Here is a 17,125-nt window from a genome sequence, read left to right on the forward strand (position 1 = left end):
CATGGCATCACCCACCCCCTGCCCTCCTCAGCCTCTCCAGGCCTCCCTACCTGGCACCTACATCCTCCGTCACACAGACCCCTCTCAGTTCTTCAGAAGGGACCCCAACATACACACGCACTGCAGAGCCAGGCGTGTTTCCGTCTGCCCGTTCCCTAGTCTGACTCTCGGCGCCCCCACAGGGGTCAGCATGGAGCTGTGCCCGCAGGGTTTGGAATGGCTGGGTTCCTGCCAGGCACCGCTGGGCAGACTCAAACCACCACCTTGGCTACTCGGGCAGCTGGGTGCAGGAGCCACATCTGCCACCCAGCGCCCAGCTGTACAACACGAGAAAGGGAAACCAAGCCCCCAGTGCGGGCATCCCCGCAAGCCTGGCAGGACTTGCGCCAGACCGTTCTCCCGCCCAACCTTCTCTTCAGATGCAGTGGCTTCTGGGACACGCAGGTTTGAGATTGGGGGGACAGAGTGGATTTGTCCTAAGGAAGGTTTCCTCCCTGCCCCTGGGCTCTCCCATAGGACGCTGCGCCCCTAATTCTACACTTGATTTTAGCCAAAAGGCTGAGAAGCAATTGCTGTGCCCCTAATTCTAAGACTCACATGGACTTCAGATCTCCACAGATGGGCTCCCCCTCACAACCACGCTCGGTGTTTTTCACGGCACGCTGCCCTGGTTTCTGGTCCAGCAGTTAAGCTGACGATCCGAGCCAGCAGGAAGCCACAACCTCAGCTGAGGCAGCCTGGTGCTCTCCCCATCCCATTCGGAAGGGAAACAGACGTGAGTGTCTGGAGTCCCTTAGCCAACTGTGGCCACTGGTGACAGTGGTTTCTCCAAAGCAAAGCAAGCATTTTTCCAGTAATCCGAGTGCCAGGCTGGGTGGACGTTTCTAAAATAGCCCCTATTTTGACAAGACACTGATCTGAAGGATCCTTATTCCCTGCCACGAGTCAGTGCTGACTCACAGCGGCCCCCGCGGGTTTCCAAGAATGTAATCGTTTACAGGAGTAGAAAGCCCAGAATGTAATCGTTTACAGGAGTAGATAGCCCAGTCTTCCTCCTGCGGAGCTGCTGGGGATTTCCAGCTGCCCACCCTGCGGGTCGCAGCCCCATGCGGGACCCCTATACCACCAGGGCCCCACGCATGAGCCCTAGGTCATGCCCAAGTAGGCAAGGAGGAGGCAGGCTTCCTTCTCCACCCCTTCGCTGGTCCAGCAGGGGGCTCACGAGCAAGCAGCCTCTGTGCAGACCTCAGGCAGCGTCAGCCCTTCCGAGCGGCTGCTGCCCGGTTTTGGGCCGGCTCTCAGCCCTCCGTGCCATTTCCCAGGGGTAACACTGGGCGCTCGCTCAGGCTGCTCCCCTTGTTTACTCGGGTTGAATTCCAGGGAGTGACGACAATAACCAGGGCAGCTGTCACAAACGGGTTTGGCAACAAACAAGTGGCATCCATTGAAGGGAGGGGACTAAGTGCAAGGTGCGCAGAGAGCAGCCCGCCGGCCCTGGGCGTCAGCCAGCCCGTTTCAGAGGGAACCGGAAGCACCGGGCGAAGTTGATCAGCATTTTACTGACTCTGCGTGTCACCCCGCTCACCCAGCCCTGAATGCACAGTCGCTGGGATCTTTGAAAAGCCCGGACGCCTGGGCACTGAAGCCGGGTCTGAGGGGCGGGCGGCCCTCCCAGCGCGCACCTCACATGCCGCAGCTTCTGAAGGAATGGACAGCCGGCCAGCGGGCTCTATCCCCTCGTGGGTGGGGCGGGGCGGGGCAGAGCTAAGACAATGGGTGCGCCAAGTCTCTGTAGTTTACCAGATGAGGCACCTCGGGAGAAAGGCCTGGTGATCTGCTTCCCCAAGTGGGGCGTCATGACTCAGAATGGACGGAGCCAAGTGGCCAGCAGCGGCACCAAAGCAGGCAGGGGCTCCCAGGGAGGGGCTGGGCCTCCTGCAGCACCTGGGTTTCTGGTGATAAGCACCTCCACCCCCAGCTGGCTCCAGGAGGTGCCAGCCAGCACCGTGTTAATCATTGACTCCCGCTACTGGAAATAAGTGGGCACGGTGTGGCACCGGCGGGTCCTCCTGTCGGAAAGGAGAGAAGAGGACTCGATCCTCCTGCACAAGGCCCTGACCTCCGGGCCCTTCTACCCGCCGCCCAATTCCTGCTCCCAGGGAGGGTGCCCCAGCCCAGAATCCCTGAGCAGACAAGACACCCCACCTGACATCATAAAAGGGCAGGTAAGTGAGAAGGAATGAAAGGGAACGTGTTGCTAGGCAACAGGCCCCTGCCCACCTCTGTTGGGCTTCGGTGATGGCTGCGAGAGTCTTCCAGGGCCAGGTGACAAGGTTAATACCTGTCCTCGCCACCAGTGGCTTTTTCGAGTCAGGGCAAAGCTCCGGGCATCTGGCAGCCTCTTCTGCTGCTCAGCTCCCCTAGGGGGGTCCTTGGGGGCCAGTCCCCTTCCCATAGCTCACAGCAGGGGTCACCACCAAGTCAGGTACCACTCTCCCCTTCCCCAAGGGGCAGGCTCGGAGCAGTGAGCCTTGGTGCCACTTTTAAGAGGGCTGGTGGGTCCCTCTGCTTGCGATTGCTCCTGGGACACCCAAGGGCTCTCAGCTTGAGTCTGGCAACCCCCTGGTCCTCCCCAGGCGCCTCCAGACTGCCTGGCCAGCGGGTGGCTCCAGAGGGGCGCTAGTGGACTCTTGAATACACAGGCCTCGGTGGAAGAGAGCGGCCTTGAAGCTCCAGCTCACCTCCGGGCCCCGCAGGGAGAGGCAGCCAGGCCACAACGACCTCCTCCGGGGTCAGTCCCTGCTCAGAGTAGGAAGCCCCACCTGGCACTGGCTGGAGGCCCGGCCCAGACGCCCACTGCCCCTGTGCCCAGGAGCTGTGGGAGTCGGCGACTGTGCCCCCTAACGGGGAGGGCCGGCTTAGGGACGGCAGGCCAGAGCTGGTCGGCCCGGGCAGGCTCCCTGTGCTCAGGGCCCTCGGCTTCCTCTCTCCCCAGGTGCACATGGGTGACTTGCCCAAGGACCTGAGCCGCTGGAAAGGGGAGTTCTGGCAGAACCCCTGGGACGTGGGGGGCCTGGTGGTGATCGGGCTGCTCATCAGCGCCATCTTCCTCCTCGTGTTATTTGCCATCATGTTCGGGCTGCTCTCTCCCGGTGACACAGACAGCCCCTTCGAGGAGGAAGAGGAGGAGGCCGGCTTCCTGGGGGCTGAAAAGGCGTCCAGGGAGAGCAGCTGAGGCGTTCGGCCAGACAGCTACCGCGGGGCTCAGCCCTGAGATTCAGGTTCTGGCGTAGCGGTGGCCCGGCTGGCCAGCTGGCACCGACACCAAAGGGCACATGGAAGGGCTCCACGCTGCCTCCGGGAGGGCAGCCACGGCCCGCCAGGCCCTCGACCTCGCGCACGGGCTCAGCAGGGGAGCCAAGAGAAGCCACCGAGCAGAGTAAAGCACCCTTGTCACAACTGCTGGCTCGTGGGGCTCATTTTCTGCCCCGACGGGGGCCCTCCCGGGGCAGGCTTCTCCTGCTGCACCCTCCCCGACCTGGCTCACAGAGCTTCCTTCCCCGGCTGCCACAGGGGCCTGTGCGCACGGCCGCCCTGTGGCAGGTCCTCGTCCCACAGCCCCCCTCGCGTCTTGGCCCGGCTGATGTGGCCTCCTGCGCGCAGTTCCTCGGCTAAGTCTCCTGGTCCTTGAGACAGGGGAGCTGCCTGTCATACACTCTCAAAAACGCCTTTCTCCAAAGCCCTCTGACAACCTGTCTCTGCATTCATCTGATCACCCCCCTCAAAGGACCACCCTCATAGCAGGACTGGTCTCCTGCCTGCCAGCGGGCCAGCACAGACTTGGCACCGTGCACTCTCTGCAGATCACACGGCCGAGAAAACAAATGGCGACCGGGGCAGCTGCTGGGCTATTGGCTCCCTCAGCCCCGAGACCCCAGGAGGCAGATCAGCCGAATGCAGGCCTCACACCTCAGCCTGTCACCGGACACTGCAAGTTACAAAGCCACGTCATGGTGCAGCCTGCTGCTTTGCCCGGCCCTACCCCAGGGGAGCAGCCCGGGAGACCCACCTCCGCAAGCCCCAGCCCCGGCTTTGAAGAAGCGCACTCTCCGGGCCGAGCCCAGCTCTGTGCCTTGCTGCCAGGAACCCTCCCCATGGAGGGGCTGTGGGAGCAGTCACTTCACCTCAACCCTAGACCAGGGCTGCTCTGACAAGTGGCCCCGGCTGACAGGGGAGAGTCTTTTTCTTCGCACACCCGGTTCATGCCGCAAACGTTCCCTTTCATCCAGAGAGCAGTTTCAAACCCAGCCAAACCACGGCGTGGCAGAGCCTGGCATCTGGACGCCTCACGCAGCACAGGAGAGACGGCTGGAGGCTGCACCGGGGCAGTGGGGACGTCCCGTGAGAGAGGGGGAGAGTCAGGGGGGAGGACCCTGGAAGACTCTCTCCCCGCTTTGTCTGGCGGGCAGAGGGCAGGTGCTGGGACCTGACAGAGGGCCACAGCATCAAGGGGGGCCCTTCCTGAGATGGACTGACAGTCACTGCCATGCTGGCCAGCAGGCCCAGCTGTGCGATGGTGCAGGACTGATCCTGGGTCCCTCGTTACACATAAAGCTGCCCATCGGTCAGTCAACCCGGTGACGACAAAGGACTCCCCACTCCTGGGCCCTGAGCCCCACAGGATTGACTCCAAAACAGACCGCCCAGGGTGACTTCCAGTCCAGGGGGCTCTGCCCGCCAGCGCTTTCCCTCCTCGCCAAGGAGGCCCCGGTATGGAGACCCCTGTGCCAGGGCCTTAAGAGGGCTTCTGTCTGGCTGCGAAGGCCACGAGCTCAGGCAGACCTGGTCCTGCAGCCAACGCCCCCTGCTGCATGTGGTCTCATGACAGAGGCCAAATTCCACACGGCTGTTTGCACAAGGAGGAGCCCTGGTGGTGTGGTGGTTACAGGTTGGGCTGGGACCCACGGGGTCGGCAGTTTGAAACCCCAGCAGCGCCAAGGGGAGAGGGCTGGGCTGACAGTCAGTCTCGGAAACCCACAGGGGGTCACTAGGAGTCACACTGACTCAATGGCACGGTTTGGTTTCCGGGGAGGGGGATGTTGTTTGGTTTACAGAAGAAGGGCCCTGGTGATATAGTGGGTTACACATTGGCTGCTAGCCACAAGGTCCACTGTTCAAAACCACCAGCTGCTCTGAAGGAGAAAAATGAGGTAATCTACCCTTGTAAAGATATACGGCCTTGGAAACCCACAGGTGCAGGTCTACCCTGTCTTACAGGCAGAATCGACTAGACCGGCGGTTCTCAACCTGTGGGTCGTGACCCCGTTGGGGATTGAATGACCCTTCCTCAGGGGTTGCCCGATTTATAACAGTAGCAAAGTTACAGTGATGAAGTAGCAATGAAAATGTTATGGTTGGGGGGTCACCACCACATGAGGAACTGTATGAAAGGGTCGCGGCGTCAGGAAGGTGGAGAACCGCTGGACTAGAGGGAAATGGGCGTGGTCTGGAGAAGAGCGTCTGTCTGGGAGCCCCCAGTTCCGTCAGGCTGGAGGGAAACGGCGTCTGAGCCCAGAGGGTGGGTGGGAATCCACACACAGCCCAACCTGACGTGTCGTGGGAGAGGGGTAGCAGGCACGCCCCTGACATCGCGTGTGCTTTGGCCACGTCATCGGGAGAGACCAGGCCCTGGAGAAGACCCCTCAGTGAAAAGGTGGCACACACTGGCTGCAACACCAAGCCCAGTGTCATGAAGACAGGATGGGGCAGCACTGGGTGGCGTTACCGGCCGCTGGCCGTGGTGACTCTGAGTAGGAAGTGAAGAGTCCCCCAACATGAGCGGGCTGCCAGGATCACGCCCGGCTTCCAGGACCTGGTCTTGCCAAACTCCAGATGGCCCAGGTGGGGGAGGGCTCGGTGACGTCTTGTCTGTCGTGGGCTTTGGGAACCTGATGGCTCTCAGCCCCGGTCCATTCACCCAGGAGACAGAAGCAGGGACTTCTGCTTCATCCACCGCACAGGGTGGCTGGAAAACCAGTCCCATCGGACGGGTCAAAGTGCCACACAAACACACGGTCTTCCCAGCTAGGCATGAACCCCCGGATGTGATGTCCCTCACACATGTACCCACCACTGGCCACACGCTGCTCTGTGAGCCTTAGATAAGAGGGTGACTACCCCTCCAGGGAAGCCAGAGCCCAGCCCACGGGCACATGTTGACCACAATGTCACTAGCTGAGAGCTGGCTCCAAAGCTCGGGCCTGAGTCACGTAAGGGGCTAGCCATTCCAGAAGGGACTGGAGTATGGGAGACGAGATGACCCCCCCAAATGCTCCAAAACCATGTTCACACAGTCAGGAGACTCTGAGGTGCACCCAAAAAACCAAAGTGCCGGCTGATAGACGTCCCACCCAATGACCTAGGGCAGGCAGGGGCTGCCTGGTGGCCCTAGAGCCGCGCTGCCTTAGCTGGCTAAGCCGGTGGTGGGAGAAATGGTCTCACCACATACAAGACAACGCAAGCCACTCACCCCAGTTCTTCACAGAAGGCCACCAGGGCATCAAAGGCTGCGATGGCAGCTCTGTCGGACGCCTTGTTCCCCCTCTTTTCCTGGAGGCGAGAAATGGCTGGTTAGCAAGTCTTAGAGAGCTGGACCACGCTGTGGACACAAAGCAAGGGTGGAGGAGAAAACTGCTGATGGGGCCCGTGGACTGGCACTCGGGAACCCCTGTATACCACAGGCTAGGTAATGGGCTGCTAACCTTGAGGTCGGCAGTTTCAATCCACCAGCCGCTCGCTCCACAAGAGGAGGAGTCAGCCTGGCTTCAGGAAAGAGGCACAGCTTTGGAAACCTACAGAGAAATCCTGTTCTGTCCCATGGGTGACTAGGAGCCAAATCAACTGGACAGCACGGGTTTGGGTTTGGGGACAGTGAATACAGGAACCAGTATGCTACCACATCTGTGCGCAGATACATCTGTACACAGTCTTCTTGGCACAATGGTCAAGGGCTCCTGTGGCAATTTGAACCCACCCAGTAGATTCTTGACAGGAGCCCTCATGGCACAGTGGTTGAGCTGGGCTCCTAACCACAGGGTCGGCAGTTTGAAACCACCATCTGCGCCTCAGGAAGAGGAGCCTGTGGACTTCAGTAAGGAGTGAAAGTCTTGGAAACCCACAGGGGCGCCTCCACTCTGCCCTCTAGGGCTGTTCTGGGTCAGAGGCGACTCCAGGGCAGGGAGTCTGGCTTTCTGGTTTGCCAAATAAAGTGTCCACCACACAAGGTTAGTAAGGAAAGTATTGTTTTAAGGGGGAGAGAAAAACCTAACCTTGCTTGTTGCAGACGGCCTACCCACCCAACAGGCCATTTCTCTCTCCACTGAATGCACAGTAAGGAGCCCTGGTGGGGCTGCTGACCCAAAGACCAGCTGTTTGAACCCCCCAGCTGTCCCCGGGGAAGAGACGAGCCTGTCTCGAGAGGACAGGTTGGAAACCCCATGGGGCACCTCTGCTCATACAGGGTTGCTATGAGCTGGAATCAGCCTGGTGGCACCTTTTTTTAAGATGCTCAGGGATACCCTGGTCATGCCGTCTAGGCCCAGGCCCAGGCCCCTCTGTGGGAGCGGAAATAAGCTGTGTGTTGTTAGAAGAATGATGGGGCCCGATGGGCCAGGACGTACCTGGAGTGTGGCTACTTCCTTCCTGATCAGGAAGCTGACCTGGTCCCGGTCGCTCCTGGAGTAATAGAGACGGCACCAGGCAGGCTTCCCATCCCTGCCGGCCCGGCCAGACTCCTGGTAGTACCCCGCCATCGACTTGGCGATGTTCCAGTGGGCGACAAACCTGCAGGGACCAGAGGGACAGCAGCCTGAGACGTGCCGGAGAGATTGGGGAGGAGGGGCTTGGCCTCAGCCCCTCGGGGGCTTCTCACAGAGCCCCAGGAGGAAGGAGCCTGCGGGCAGGAAGGGAGAGCTAGGGCATGGCAACCCACCTGCAGGCCCCTTGGCTCTGGGATAGCCCAGCTCAGAGGCCACTGCAGGGGTTAGGGAGGTGTGCCAGTTGACATGAGGAACCCCAGAAAGCACATGGCCAAGGCCAAGTAGAAAGCAATGCTAGATGGCTCGGCTCTGCCACTTGAGAGCCAGACCCCGAAGATACTCCTTTGAAATGGAAAAGGCAATCAACCAGCTGACGTCGAACGAAGCCAGCTCAGGGCTACCACGTACACGTCAGCTCCGGGATGGCTTACTCCTCTTTCACTTAAACGTTACTGCCACCACCATGTGGGGTCGTCGCCCCAGTCTAATGATGACGGACATGAGATTCAGAGGTAAATTTGCACATGGTCACCCAGCTAGGAGCCAGAAGGGCCAGGATTTGAGCCCAGTGGTGGCTGACTTTGAAGTTGGCCCCTAGTAAGACCCAAGGTGGAGAGTCCTATTCCAGTTCCATGCTCTTTACAGTGCAGTTCACTGAGTAATTCCTTCCCTGGGAGCGCAGTCACTCTGTGGCTTAGGGGTCCCATGGGCCAAAGCACCTGCTAAACCATCAAGGCATTCCTGAGAGCCAATCAGAGGAAGGAGCAGTCTCTCCAGGCTCAGGCTTCATGGCTAAGAGTCAGGTAAATACTTCCCAATAATTTCCAGGGCGGGGCTAGGAATGGACAGTCGGTCAACTGGGATGAGGAACGGCGGTGACCCCATCTTTGCCTTTGTCTTTCTGCAGGGAGCTGTTTTAGACCCTCCTTCCTTCCAGCCACCTAGCAGGGCCCTTCTACCGGGGCCTTCTAGTCAAGGCTGGGCTGCGGTCACAGAAGAGTTCGGCAGGCTGCATGTCGCCTGCTTTCCAGGGGATTGTCTGAACCCCGGGCTGCGCAGTCACCTGGGGGCAGGTTCACAAGGACTTCCAGGGCTTGTGCCGCTCACATCCTAGGGATGCAAACTCTGGATACTCCATCAGGTCCCCTCTGACCACAGAAGGTGGTGCACCACACCACCATCTCCAAGCCAGGCCCCAACCAGGACGCTGACGCAGAGAAGCAGAGCTCACCTGACATTGGCCTTGTCCACGCCCATCCCGAAACTAATGGTGGCAACAATTACAGGGACTTTCTCCTCCATCCACTCGTTCTGCACCAGCGTTCTCTCCGGGGTCTTCAGCCCTGCACAGGACGAGGAGGAAGAAGAGGGAGCTCGAATGCTCGTGCCTGGACCTGGTAGTCTACCTGGAGTGGGGCACGTCATACCCCTCGAGCCCCGCCCCCCAGCCCACCAGCTGTGTCAGAGCAGCAGCCCCCCATGCTCACCCCAGGGAAGGTTAAATGATAGCTCAAGGTCACAGGACTAGTGAGGAGCAGAGGCGACAGGCACGCCCCCGCCTCCTGATCCCCAGAGCCAGCGCTCTTCCTACAACACTGAGACCTGGGGTCATACCAAGTCCACTAGGCATGCCTTCCAGCACACTGCAGAAAGCTAGAAGCCACCGCATCTGCTGCAAAATTCCCAAACCCAAACCCGCTGCGGTGGAGATGACTCTGACGCATCCCACCCCTACAGGGCAGGGTAGAACTGCCCCTATGGGTTTCCAAGACTTTAACTCTTTACAGGAGCGGAAAGCCGCCTCATCTTTCTCCCGTGGAACGGCAGGCGGTTTTGAACTCCCGACCCTGAACTACAAGAACCTCCAAAGACAGAAGAAAGCCATGGCCAACTGAGTCTTCCGCTTTAACTTTGTCCCGAGGGCAATGGAGGACGAATGGGCTCCAAGCCTGCTCCACGGCTGATGCTGAATCAGAGAGCCTCCCCCACACCCAGGCGGCCCAGGCTGTTTCGCAGTGTCTGTCCTTTGAGGACAATGGGCTTCAGGCAAGGGGACAATCTGGGCACAGGGATTGGTGAGAATTAAACAATGTGGGCACATTTAAAGTCACTCGACGGGACGTGTGAAGATGACAAAGTGTTTTTGCTAACTCAGTATCTGTCACAACTAAACAAAACCCCACACCAAATGCCTCTCCGGCTGCTAGGGTGAGGAGGACGGGGGGGACACTCGAGAGGACAGTTTTCGTCGTCATCGCCCGTTCTTGTCTCACATCTTTCAGTAGTTTCCGGGGAATCCCTACCGCTCTGAGATTCTGGATCCCTAATCAGCACACCTGACAACCCACTAAGTGGCCCGAGGCCCTTACCTGCATGGTAAGCCTTGGCGCTCACGCCACGATAGCTGAGCTCGATGGCTAGCTGGTCGCAAGCCTGCCTGGTTCTGCAGTACACAATGCCACAGCCAGAAACCTGACACACATGGGAAGCAAATGAGCACCGGTCAGGACAGAGAGAGCAGCCTCCACCCCCAAACAACAACAAAAACTACGGCCAGCAAGGCTATTCCAACTCACAGTGACCTACAGGACAGAATGTCCTTACAGAACAGCCTGACCTTACAGGACAGAGTGGAACTGCCCCCTAGGGTTTGCAAGACAGTCGTCTTTCTGGAAGCTGACTGCCGCATCTTTCTTCCAGGGAGCAGCTGTGGGTTCGAACAGCAGACCTTTTGGTTAGTGGCTGAGTCCTTCAGCACCCTACCACCAGGGCTCTGTGCTGCACTGCGAGTTGCCTGAAGAGAAGGCCTGTGCTCTCTCTCGGGTTAGCCTCGGCAGTCTCCTTGGAGGCAGGGGGACCAGCAGGGCTCCGCTGTTTTCTTAGGGCCCAGGACCCCAAACGCTCAACATGCAACCTGTTGACTCTGCCTCCTCCCCTGAAACCCTCAGATCAGAGGGAAGCCCATGAGGGGGACACTGCTAGCAAGCAAAGGGGAGGACTCCTCGTAGTGGCTATATGCATTGGACTGTGATCTGCAAGGTTGGCAGTTCAAAACTACCAGTTGCTCTTCGGACGTTTTTACTCCAGTAAACAGTTAATAGTCTCGGCAGCTCAGCGGGGACAGTTCTCTTTCGTCCTGTAAGGCCGCTACGAGTTGGCATCAGCTCGATGGCCGTGTTACAGTGTATGGCTAGTCCTGGCTAAGGAAGGGCTTAGGAAACCGCCATCGCCCTTACGTTGCAGGTAGCACCGCTGCTCCAGATGCACACACCCCCCCTCAGGGCCTCACCCCTTTGTCGGCCTTCTGCCCCAGGGCCTTCAGACAGAAGTCCTTCAGGTTCTCGTAGGGATCGGAGAGCAGTTCCTTGAACTGCACATCATAGAAGAGGTTGGACCGGAAGCAGGGAGTCTTAAAGGTGGCCACTGGGGGCTTCAGGTGCAGGGCAGCAAACACGTCCTCCTGGACCTGGGGGGTGGCGGTGGCGGTCAGTGCCACACAGGGGGCACGTGACAGGCGGGAGCGCAGTGTGCCCAGCCGCAGGTAGTCAGGACGGAAGTCGTGGCCCCACTGGGAAACGCAGTGCGCTTCATCCACCACCAGGCAGGAGAGCAGCTGGCGGGACAGCAGGGAGTCGAGGGTGGGCTGGAAGGAGGCTGCTGCGGCCATCTCCGGGGTGATGTACAGGAGTTTGGTCTGGGGCTTTTCTTGCTGCAGGTCAGAGAGCAGCTCCTTCTTCTCCTGTGCCGAAAGCTTCGAGTTCAGGGAGCGCACGGGGACCTTCAGGGCCAGCAAGTGGTCCATTTGGTCCTGAGAGCAGAAGGTGGGGGACAGGTCACAGAAGGAAGGGTGACTGACTCTCAGCATGCTCAGTGGCAGAAGCCACTGGGGCCTTGCCCCACCAGAAAGAGCCTCCTCCCAATTCTCCAGCAGAAGATGAGGGGGCTGCAGACAAGTGTTGGAGCTCAACACACGTGGACCTAATCTTAGCTCTTGGAATTGCCTCCTGCGCTTTAGCTGGTTTTAGTGATGCAGTGGTTATCAGTTGGGCTGTGTTCCGCATGGTCAGCGGTTCAAAACCACCAGCAGCTCCCTTGAACAGTTACAGCCCCAGAAAACCACAGAGGATGCGGTATGAGTGCGCATGGCCTCGATGGCAGTGAGAGGCCTCTAGGAGGCATCCTGGTGGCACAGTAGTTCGGTAGGCTGCAGTTTGATCCCACCGGCTGCTCTGCTCAAGATAAGACCTGGCGAGTTCTGTCCATCAAGATTCACAGCTGAGGAAACTGGCTGAGAAAGCTCTCCTCTGTCCTACAGGGCTGCCTGCTTCGAGTTGGAATCGGCTTGACGGCAGGACACAGGAGCAGCAAACCCGAGTTTCTGTGTTTCCCCTCTTTCTCTAAAAACTGCAGCCACCAGCCAGGAGGACTCTGAGGGTTCATGAAATCACAGACACAGAGAACTCAGCAAATACTGAGGGCTCTTTGCTAGCCGTGGGTCCCCGCTTCCTGTCTTCACGGTAGATAGGCCTGGGTTTCCTCACTTCCTCAGTTCTGACCTTGCCAGTGAGCCCATCTGCTGGCCTTAAACGCAGGCAGAAGCACAGAGCAGATGTCCCCTGGGTCCCATCGGTTTCCCTCTTTGTTTTTGGTCTTAAAGACAGAAAGTGAGAGACTTGCCCCTTCAACTCAGTTCTCTGCATCCCCCATCCCCAGGGTCATGCTTGCACCTGTGTACGTGTGGGCTGGACTGTGCATGTGTACAGACACTGTCCCATCCGCCTTGGGACAGGAAGCAATGAAGGAGGGTGAGGGGCCTCAGGTCATCCAAACACAGATTATCCAGGACACTAGTGACAGGCACTAGGGGGTAGCCCCACACTTCGGCAAATTTAGAGAGTGGGGAGAGAGGGCGGGAGGCAAATCAGAGAAGATGAGAGGCAATCGGTCAAATACAGCAGTAGGGAAATGGCCAGTTCTACAAAGCTTCCCCCGCCCAGCCATTTGGGCCCCACTCTCCATCACCCTAGGTAAGCCTTACCTGAATCAGAGCAATGAGGGGGGAAATGACGATGGTGATGCCTTTGGCCAACAGGGCAGGGAGCTGATAGCAGAGGGATTTTCCTGCCCCTGTGGGCATGCACACAAAGACATCCTTGTCACCTGCAAAAACACACGGCAGGGACATCTCAATGGTGCCTGCCTTTTCCTACGTCGGGGTTGTTTAAAACACAAGAGAATGTGCAGGAAAGACAACTAGCCGAGTGCCTGGTAGTGTGTGTGTGTGTGTGTGTGTGTCTCGGTGTAATATTCTCTCGCTCTCCTGTGAAAGAGGTCACATGTAAAGGGCAGTACTCCTGGGGAGAGCGTGCCCAACTACACCTGCCGCACAGCCACCTCTGGCAACAGCAATAACAATTAAGAGGTAAGAGAGCTTGAGTCTCCCAGGCAGTGGATTATTATTATTTTTTAAAGGAAATGGATTGAACACCCATGAAAAGAAGTATATGCTTGATGAATGGATATATTGGTGTAGACGTGGCAGCAACATTGCTTAGAAGTAGTTTGTTTATCAATAGGTCACCAATAGGAGGAGCCCTGGTGGTGCAATAGTTAAGCACTCGGCTACGAATCCCAACTCAATCACTTGAATCCACCCAGCTGCTCCGAGGGAGAAAAGACCTGGTCACGTGCTCCTATAAAGATGACGGCCTGGGAGACCGTATGGAGCAGTTCTGTGCTGTCCTTCCTACAAGGTCACTACGAGCGTTGACTCCATGGCATGAGACCAACAACACTGATGTTCCCCTCTTGACAACCTCCCCTGCCACCTCATGTCAGGTGATTGACATGACTATTATCATTCCTTTTCCCATCTGGGACTCAAGCCATTCAGTCTACAGCAGGGGCATTAACCAGGTCAGAGACTGAATTGGCCTCTTCTGGCCACCTCTCCTACTGCCTGCACACACCATGTAGTTCCCAAAGGCAGTCTGTACTGTTCTTATTGAAATGAAAGGACCAGATGCTCCGGGCGGTTCTGCCATTAAAGCTGTATGCCTTGGGTAACAAGTCTTCAAGATTTTCAAACCCAGTTACATACCGGGTTGGAAGGGTCAAGGAGGGTGGTTCTGACAGTGCTACAGTGAAGCCAGCAAAAATGGACCCACAGGTAGCATGGTATTGTTACCTTTCACTACAGCCATGGTTGCACTCTCCTGCAAAGGTGTCTTAAAGGAGTCAAACCCAAAGACTTTCTTCAAGGTGCTCCGCACTCGGCGTTCGGGGCCAACAGGCAAGGAGGAACGGTGGGTGCTCATCTTAGCAAGAGGCACCGGCTGAAGGTTAAAATAAAGATCACGTGATTGCCACCAGAGCCCTCTGTTAAGCTTGAGAATCATCGCCTATTTTTCTCCGAGTATACTGTATATCAGATCTATTACACTCAAGTAAGGACCATGGGTGTGGCGGTGATTGAAAGTGCTAGGCTGCTAGCTGTGCCAGGTTGTGTTGGTATCCACCAGCTGCATCAAGGAGAAGGATGTAGCTGTCTGCTTCGGTCAAGATTACAGCCTTGGCAACCCCGTGGGGGAGGGTTTTGCTCTGTCCTCTAGGGTGACTTTGGTGGGAACCCACTCCCTAGCAGTGGGCGGGCTTACACTCAAGCCATAGACTCAAGTGATATAGCTGAGGGTGATTAACAACTCCGACACAACAATAAACGGCTCCGCTTTCAAGCCCAGTGACAATACAGAGCATCGAACCATCCAGGGCTGCGCTGCAGCATGGAGCAAAAAGAAACACGAGTCTTCGGGGTAGTTCGGAGAATGTGGGCACTGTCTTTCTAAGATCCCCAGTAGGCGTTTCTTTGATGAGCACAGCCAAGAAGACCACTCGTCTTCTGGGGACCTCGACCGCTCCCTCCCACCCCTCAAAGGGGACTCCCCTCGGCCTCCCCGGAGCACCCGATACCTTTTCCCTTCTCCAACCGAGGCTTCCTTGCCCTCACCCCAAGGTATCAGGGCAGGGAGGGCTCGTGCCGGGCCGCGGCTGCCCGCTGGCTCAGGAACTAGTCGCAGAACCCCATGTGTCAGCCCCGGGCCCGAAAACTCAGAGAGCAGCAAATTCGAAGCGCCGTAAATTCCCACACAGCCCGGCACCCGTCGCTCGGTGATGACGTAGGCAGCGCCCTGTCGCGAGGGGCGGGGCTAAGCCCGAAACGGCCGTTTTGATTGGCTCCCGGCCGACCGCCCTCGCGAGGTCTCCTGGGACCCGGACCCAGTGGGCTCGGCACACAGAAGTCGGCTTCCTGGAGTCCTCCAAGTGGACGCGAGCCGCTTTGGCGCCGTGGGGCCTGGATGGCGGGGAAGAAGAACGTGCTGTCGTCGTTAGCAGTGTACGCGGAGGATTCAGAGCCCGAGTCTGATGGCGAAGGGGGAGTCGAGGCGGCGGGCAGCGCGGCTGGTGAGGCCTGAGGTGGAAGGGAGCATGGGGTGTCTGCGGGGTGCTTTATGGCCCGAGTACATGGAGCGCTGCTAAGGGGGGGAGATCGGTAGGACCCCCCCCCCAGCCGCTTCGCGGGAGAAAGTCGGAGTCGACTCGACGGCAGTGCGTTTGGGGTCGTGTTTTTGTGGAACCCCAAATATCCAGCCGTGGATCCCCTCAGGGTGAATCGGGGTCCTGTGCAGGTCTCACTATCGGAGGCTCTACTGAGAGTGGGTCACCTCGATAAGAATATGGTGCCTCAACTGACTAAAAGTCCTCTCTGAGGGGGCATGGGGTTGGGCAGAGGGAGGGATCCGTTCATTGCACTTCTGGGCCGCTTTTGGTAGGAGTAAGCCAAAAGTAAACTTACATGGAGGGTTGTGCCCCGTTATAACTGTTAGTGAGCAATAATGTGCCTCATCCACATCTAAGAGCCTGTAAAATACAGACGTCCCGTCTCCACTGCAGAAAGCCCAATGCATTAGGGCGCTCCTTGCTCTCTTACCACCCACCCATCAGCGATTTCATTGCCCTGCCTTGGTGAGAATCGGTGTTAGAGAATGGGAACAAGCGCTTGGGGGAGTTAGAAAACAAGTTGCCTAATATCCAGGGGACTTGCAAAGTGGACAGGATTTAAATCAGTCGGCTCTTTCAGCAACCTGATAGATGAGGGGGCACCCCAAAAAGACCAGAATTTCCCCCCCAAAGCTATGTATTTCAATTTTTTCACAAAACCTTATCCCTTTCAAAGTGCTCTCCATTACACTTAATGTGTTTGTCAAATCTGCGATTCCATTCGTGGAAACATTTTTCGAACTCATCTGTTTGGATGGCTGACAGCACCTCCCTTGTTTTTATCTTCACCTCTTCTTCATCGTGAAGTCTCTGTGCTTTCATGTCCCTCTTCATTTTCAGAAGCAAAAAGAAGTCACAAAGCAAAGTCAGGTGAATAAGGTGCGTGGGGCAAGAGAGGCATGCTGGTTGTTTTAACCAAAAACTGGTGCATTGAGTTGGCTGCATGAGCAGATGCATTGTCGTGGTGACAAAACCAGTCTCCCGTCTGCCACAGAGTAGGCCTCTTTTTGTCGCACACTATCACACAATCTTTTCAGAACCTCTAACTAGAAAGCTTGATGAACAGTCTGACCTGGTGGAACGAAGTCCAAATGCACTATCCCCCTCACGTCAAAAAAACAGACGAGCATCCTCTTGATCTTTGATTTCACTTGACAAGCATTTTTTGGGTGAGCTGATGATGGCATCTTCCACTGGCTGGATTAATGTTTGCTTTCAGGAGAAAGAATAAACACCGTCCCTCGTCACCAGTAATGACCTTGGGAAAAAAGTCTGGGTCCCTTCGGAGCTGTTCTTTCAAAGCATGTCCTGTGTCCAGTCCATGTGCTTTTTGCTGGTCAAGCAGAACCTGAGGCACATTCCCAAATATTCCGTTAAAATTCATTGAACCGAGTGCCAAGATAGTCCAGACAACGTCCCCCTCTCTTCAATGGTCTGTCATCGGTCTTCGAACAAGAGTGCATGCATTTTTGTCAACATTTTTATCCTTTGGGGAAGCTAATGGGCGTCCAGAATGAAGTCTGTCATCAAACGACATTTCGCCTTTTTTGAAACAAAACCACTCATACACTTGAGTTTTTCCCATAGTGCTGTCCTTGGAAGTGTTGTGTTCAACATCACAACAGTGCGGTATTTTTCCCGAGCAGGAAACAAAATTTCGCAGCTGCATGCTGTTCTCTTAAATCGGCCATCACAAAAAACGAGGTTCAAGCCAAACTGTTTTTACAAAAAAATACACCGTGTCTAGAGAG

General features: G+C 57.0%; 2 protein-coding genes across 4 annotated transcripts in view; one reads left to right on the forward strand and one right to left on the reverse strand.

Annotated features, from left to right (window-relative positions):
* The window catches only part of RECQL5 (RecQ like helicase 5), a 26,258-nt gene extending 11,314 nt beyond the window's left edge, over positions 1 to 14,944 (reverse strand). For both annotated transcript variants that reach the window (XM_045299799.1, XM_045299798.1), the window contains exons 1-8: positions 14,787 to 14,944; positions 14,005 to 14,152; positions 12,856 to 12,977; positions 11,107 to 11,625; positions 10,187 to 10,289; positions 9,049 to 9,160; positions 7,680 to 7,842; positions 6,530 to 6,609 (exon numbers count right to left, since the gene is read on the reverse strand). In XM_045299799.1, the coding sequence (XP_045155734.1) occupies positions 6,530 to 6,609; positions 7,680 to 7,842; positions 9,049 to 9,160; positions 10,187 to 10,289; positions 11,107 to 11,625; positions 12,856 to 12,977; positions 14,005 to 14,134 (1,229 nt within the window). In that variant the 5' untranslated portion in view covers positions 14,135 to 14,152; positions 14,787 to 14,944. The remainder of the gene's footprint in view (positions 1 to 6,529; positions 6,610 to 7,679; positions 7,843 to 9,048; positions 9,161 to 10,186; positions 10,290 to 11,106; positions 11,626 to 12,855; positions 12,978 to 14,004; positions 14,153 to 14,786) is intronic.
* A 151-nt stretch (positions 14,945 to 15,095) lies between these two features.
* Positions 15,096 to 17,125, forward strand: part of LOC101660794 (SAP30 binding protein) — a 28,782-nt gene continuing 26,752 nt past the window's right edge. For both annotated transcript variants that reach the window (XM_045299873.1, XM_004709141.3), the window contains exon 1: positions 15,096 to 15,278. In XM_045299873.1, coding sequence (XP_045155808.1) covers positions 15,173 to 15,278 — 106 coding nt within the window. In that variant the 5' untranslated portion in view covers positions 15,096 to 15,172. The remainder of the gene's footprint in view (positions 15,279 to 17,125) is intronic.

Source organism: Echinops telfairi, unplaced genomic scaffold (assembly GCF_000313985.2).
Source record: "Echinops telfairi isolate 266 unplaced genomic scaffold, ASM31398v2 ScPeMD7_7458;HRSCAF=8496, whole genome shotgun sequence".
In the NCBI taxonomy this organism is placed as follows: Eukaryota; Metazoa; Chordata; class Mammalia; order Afrosoricida; family Tenrecidae; genus Echinops; species Echinops telfairi.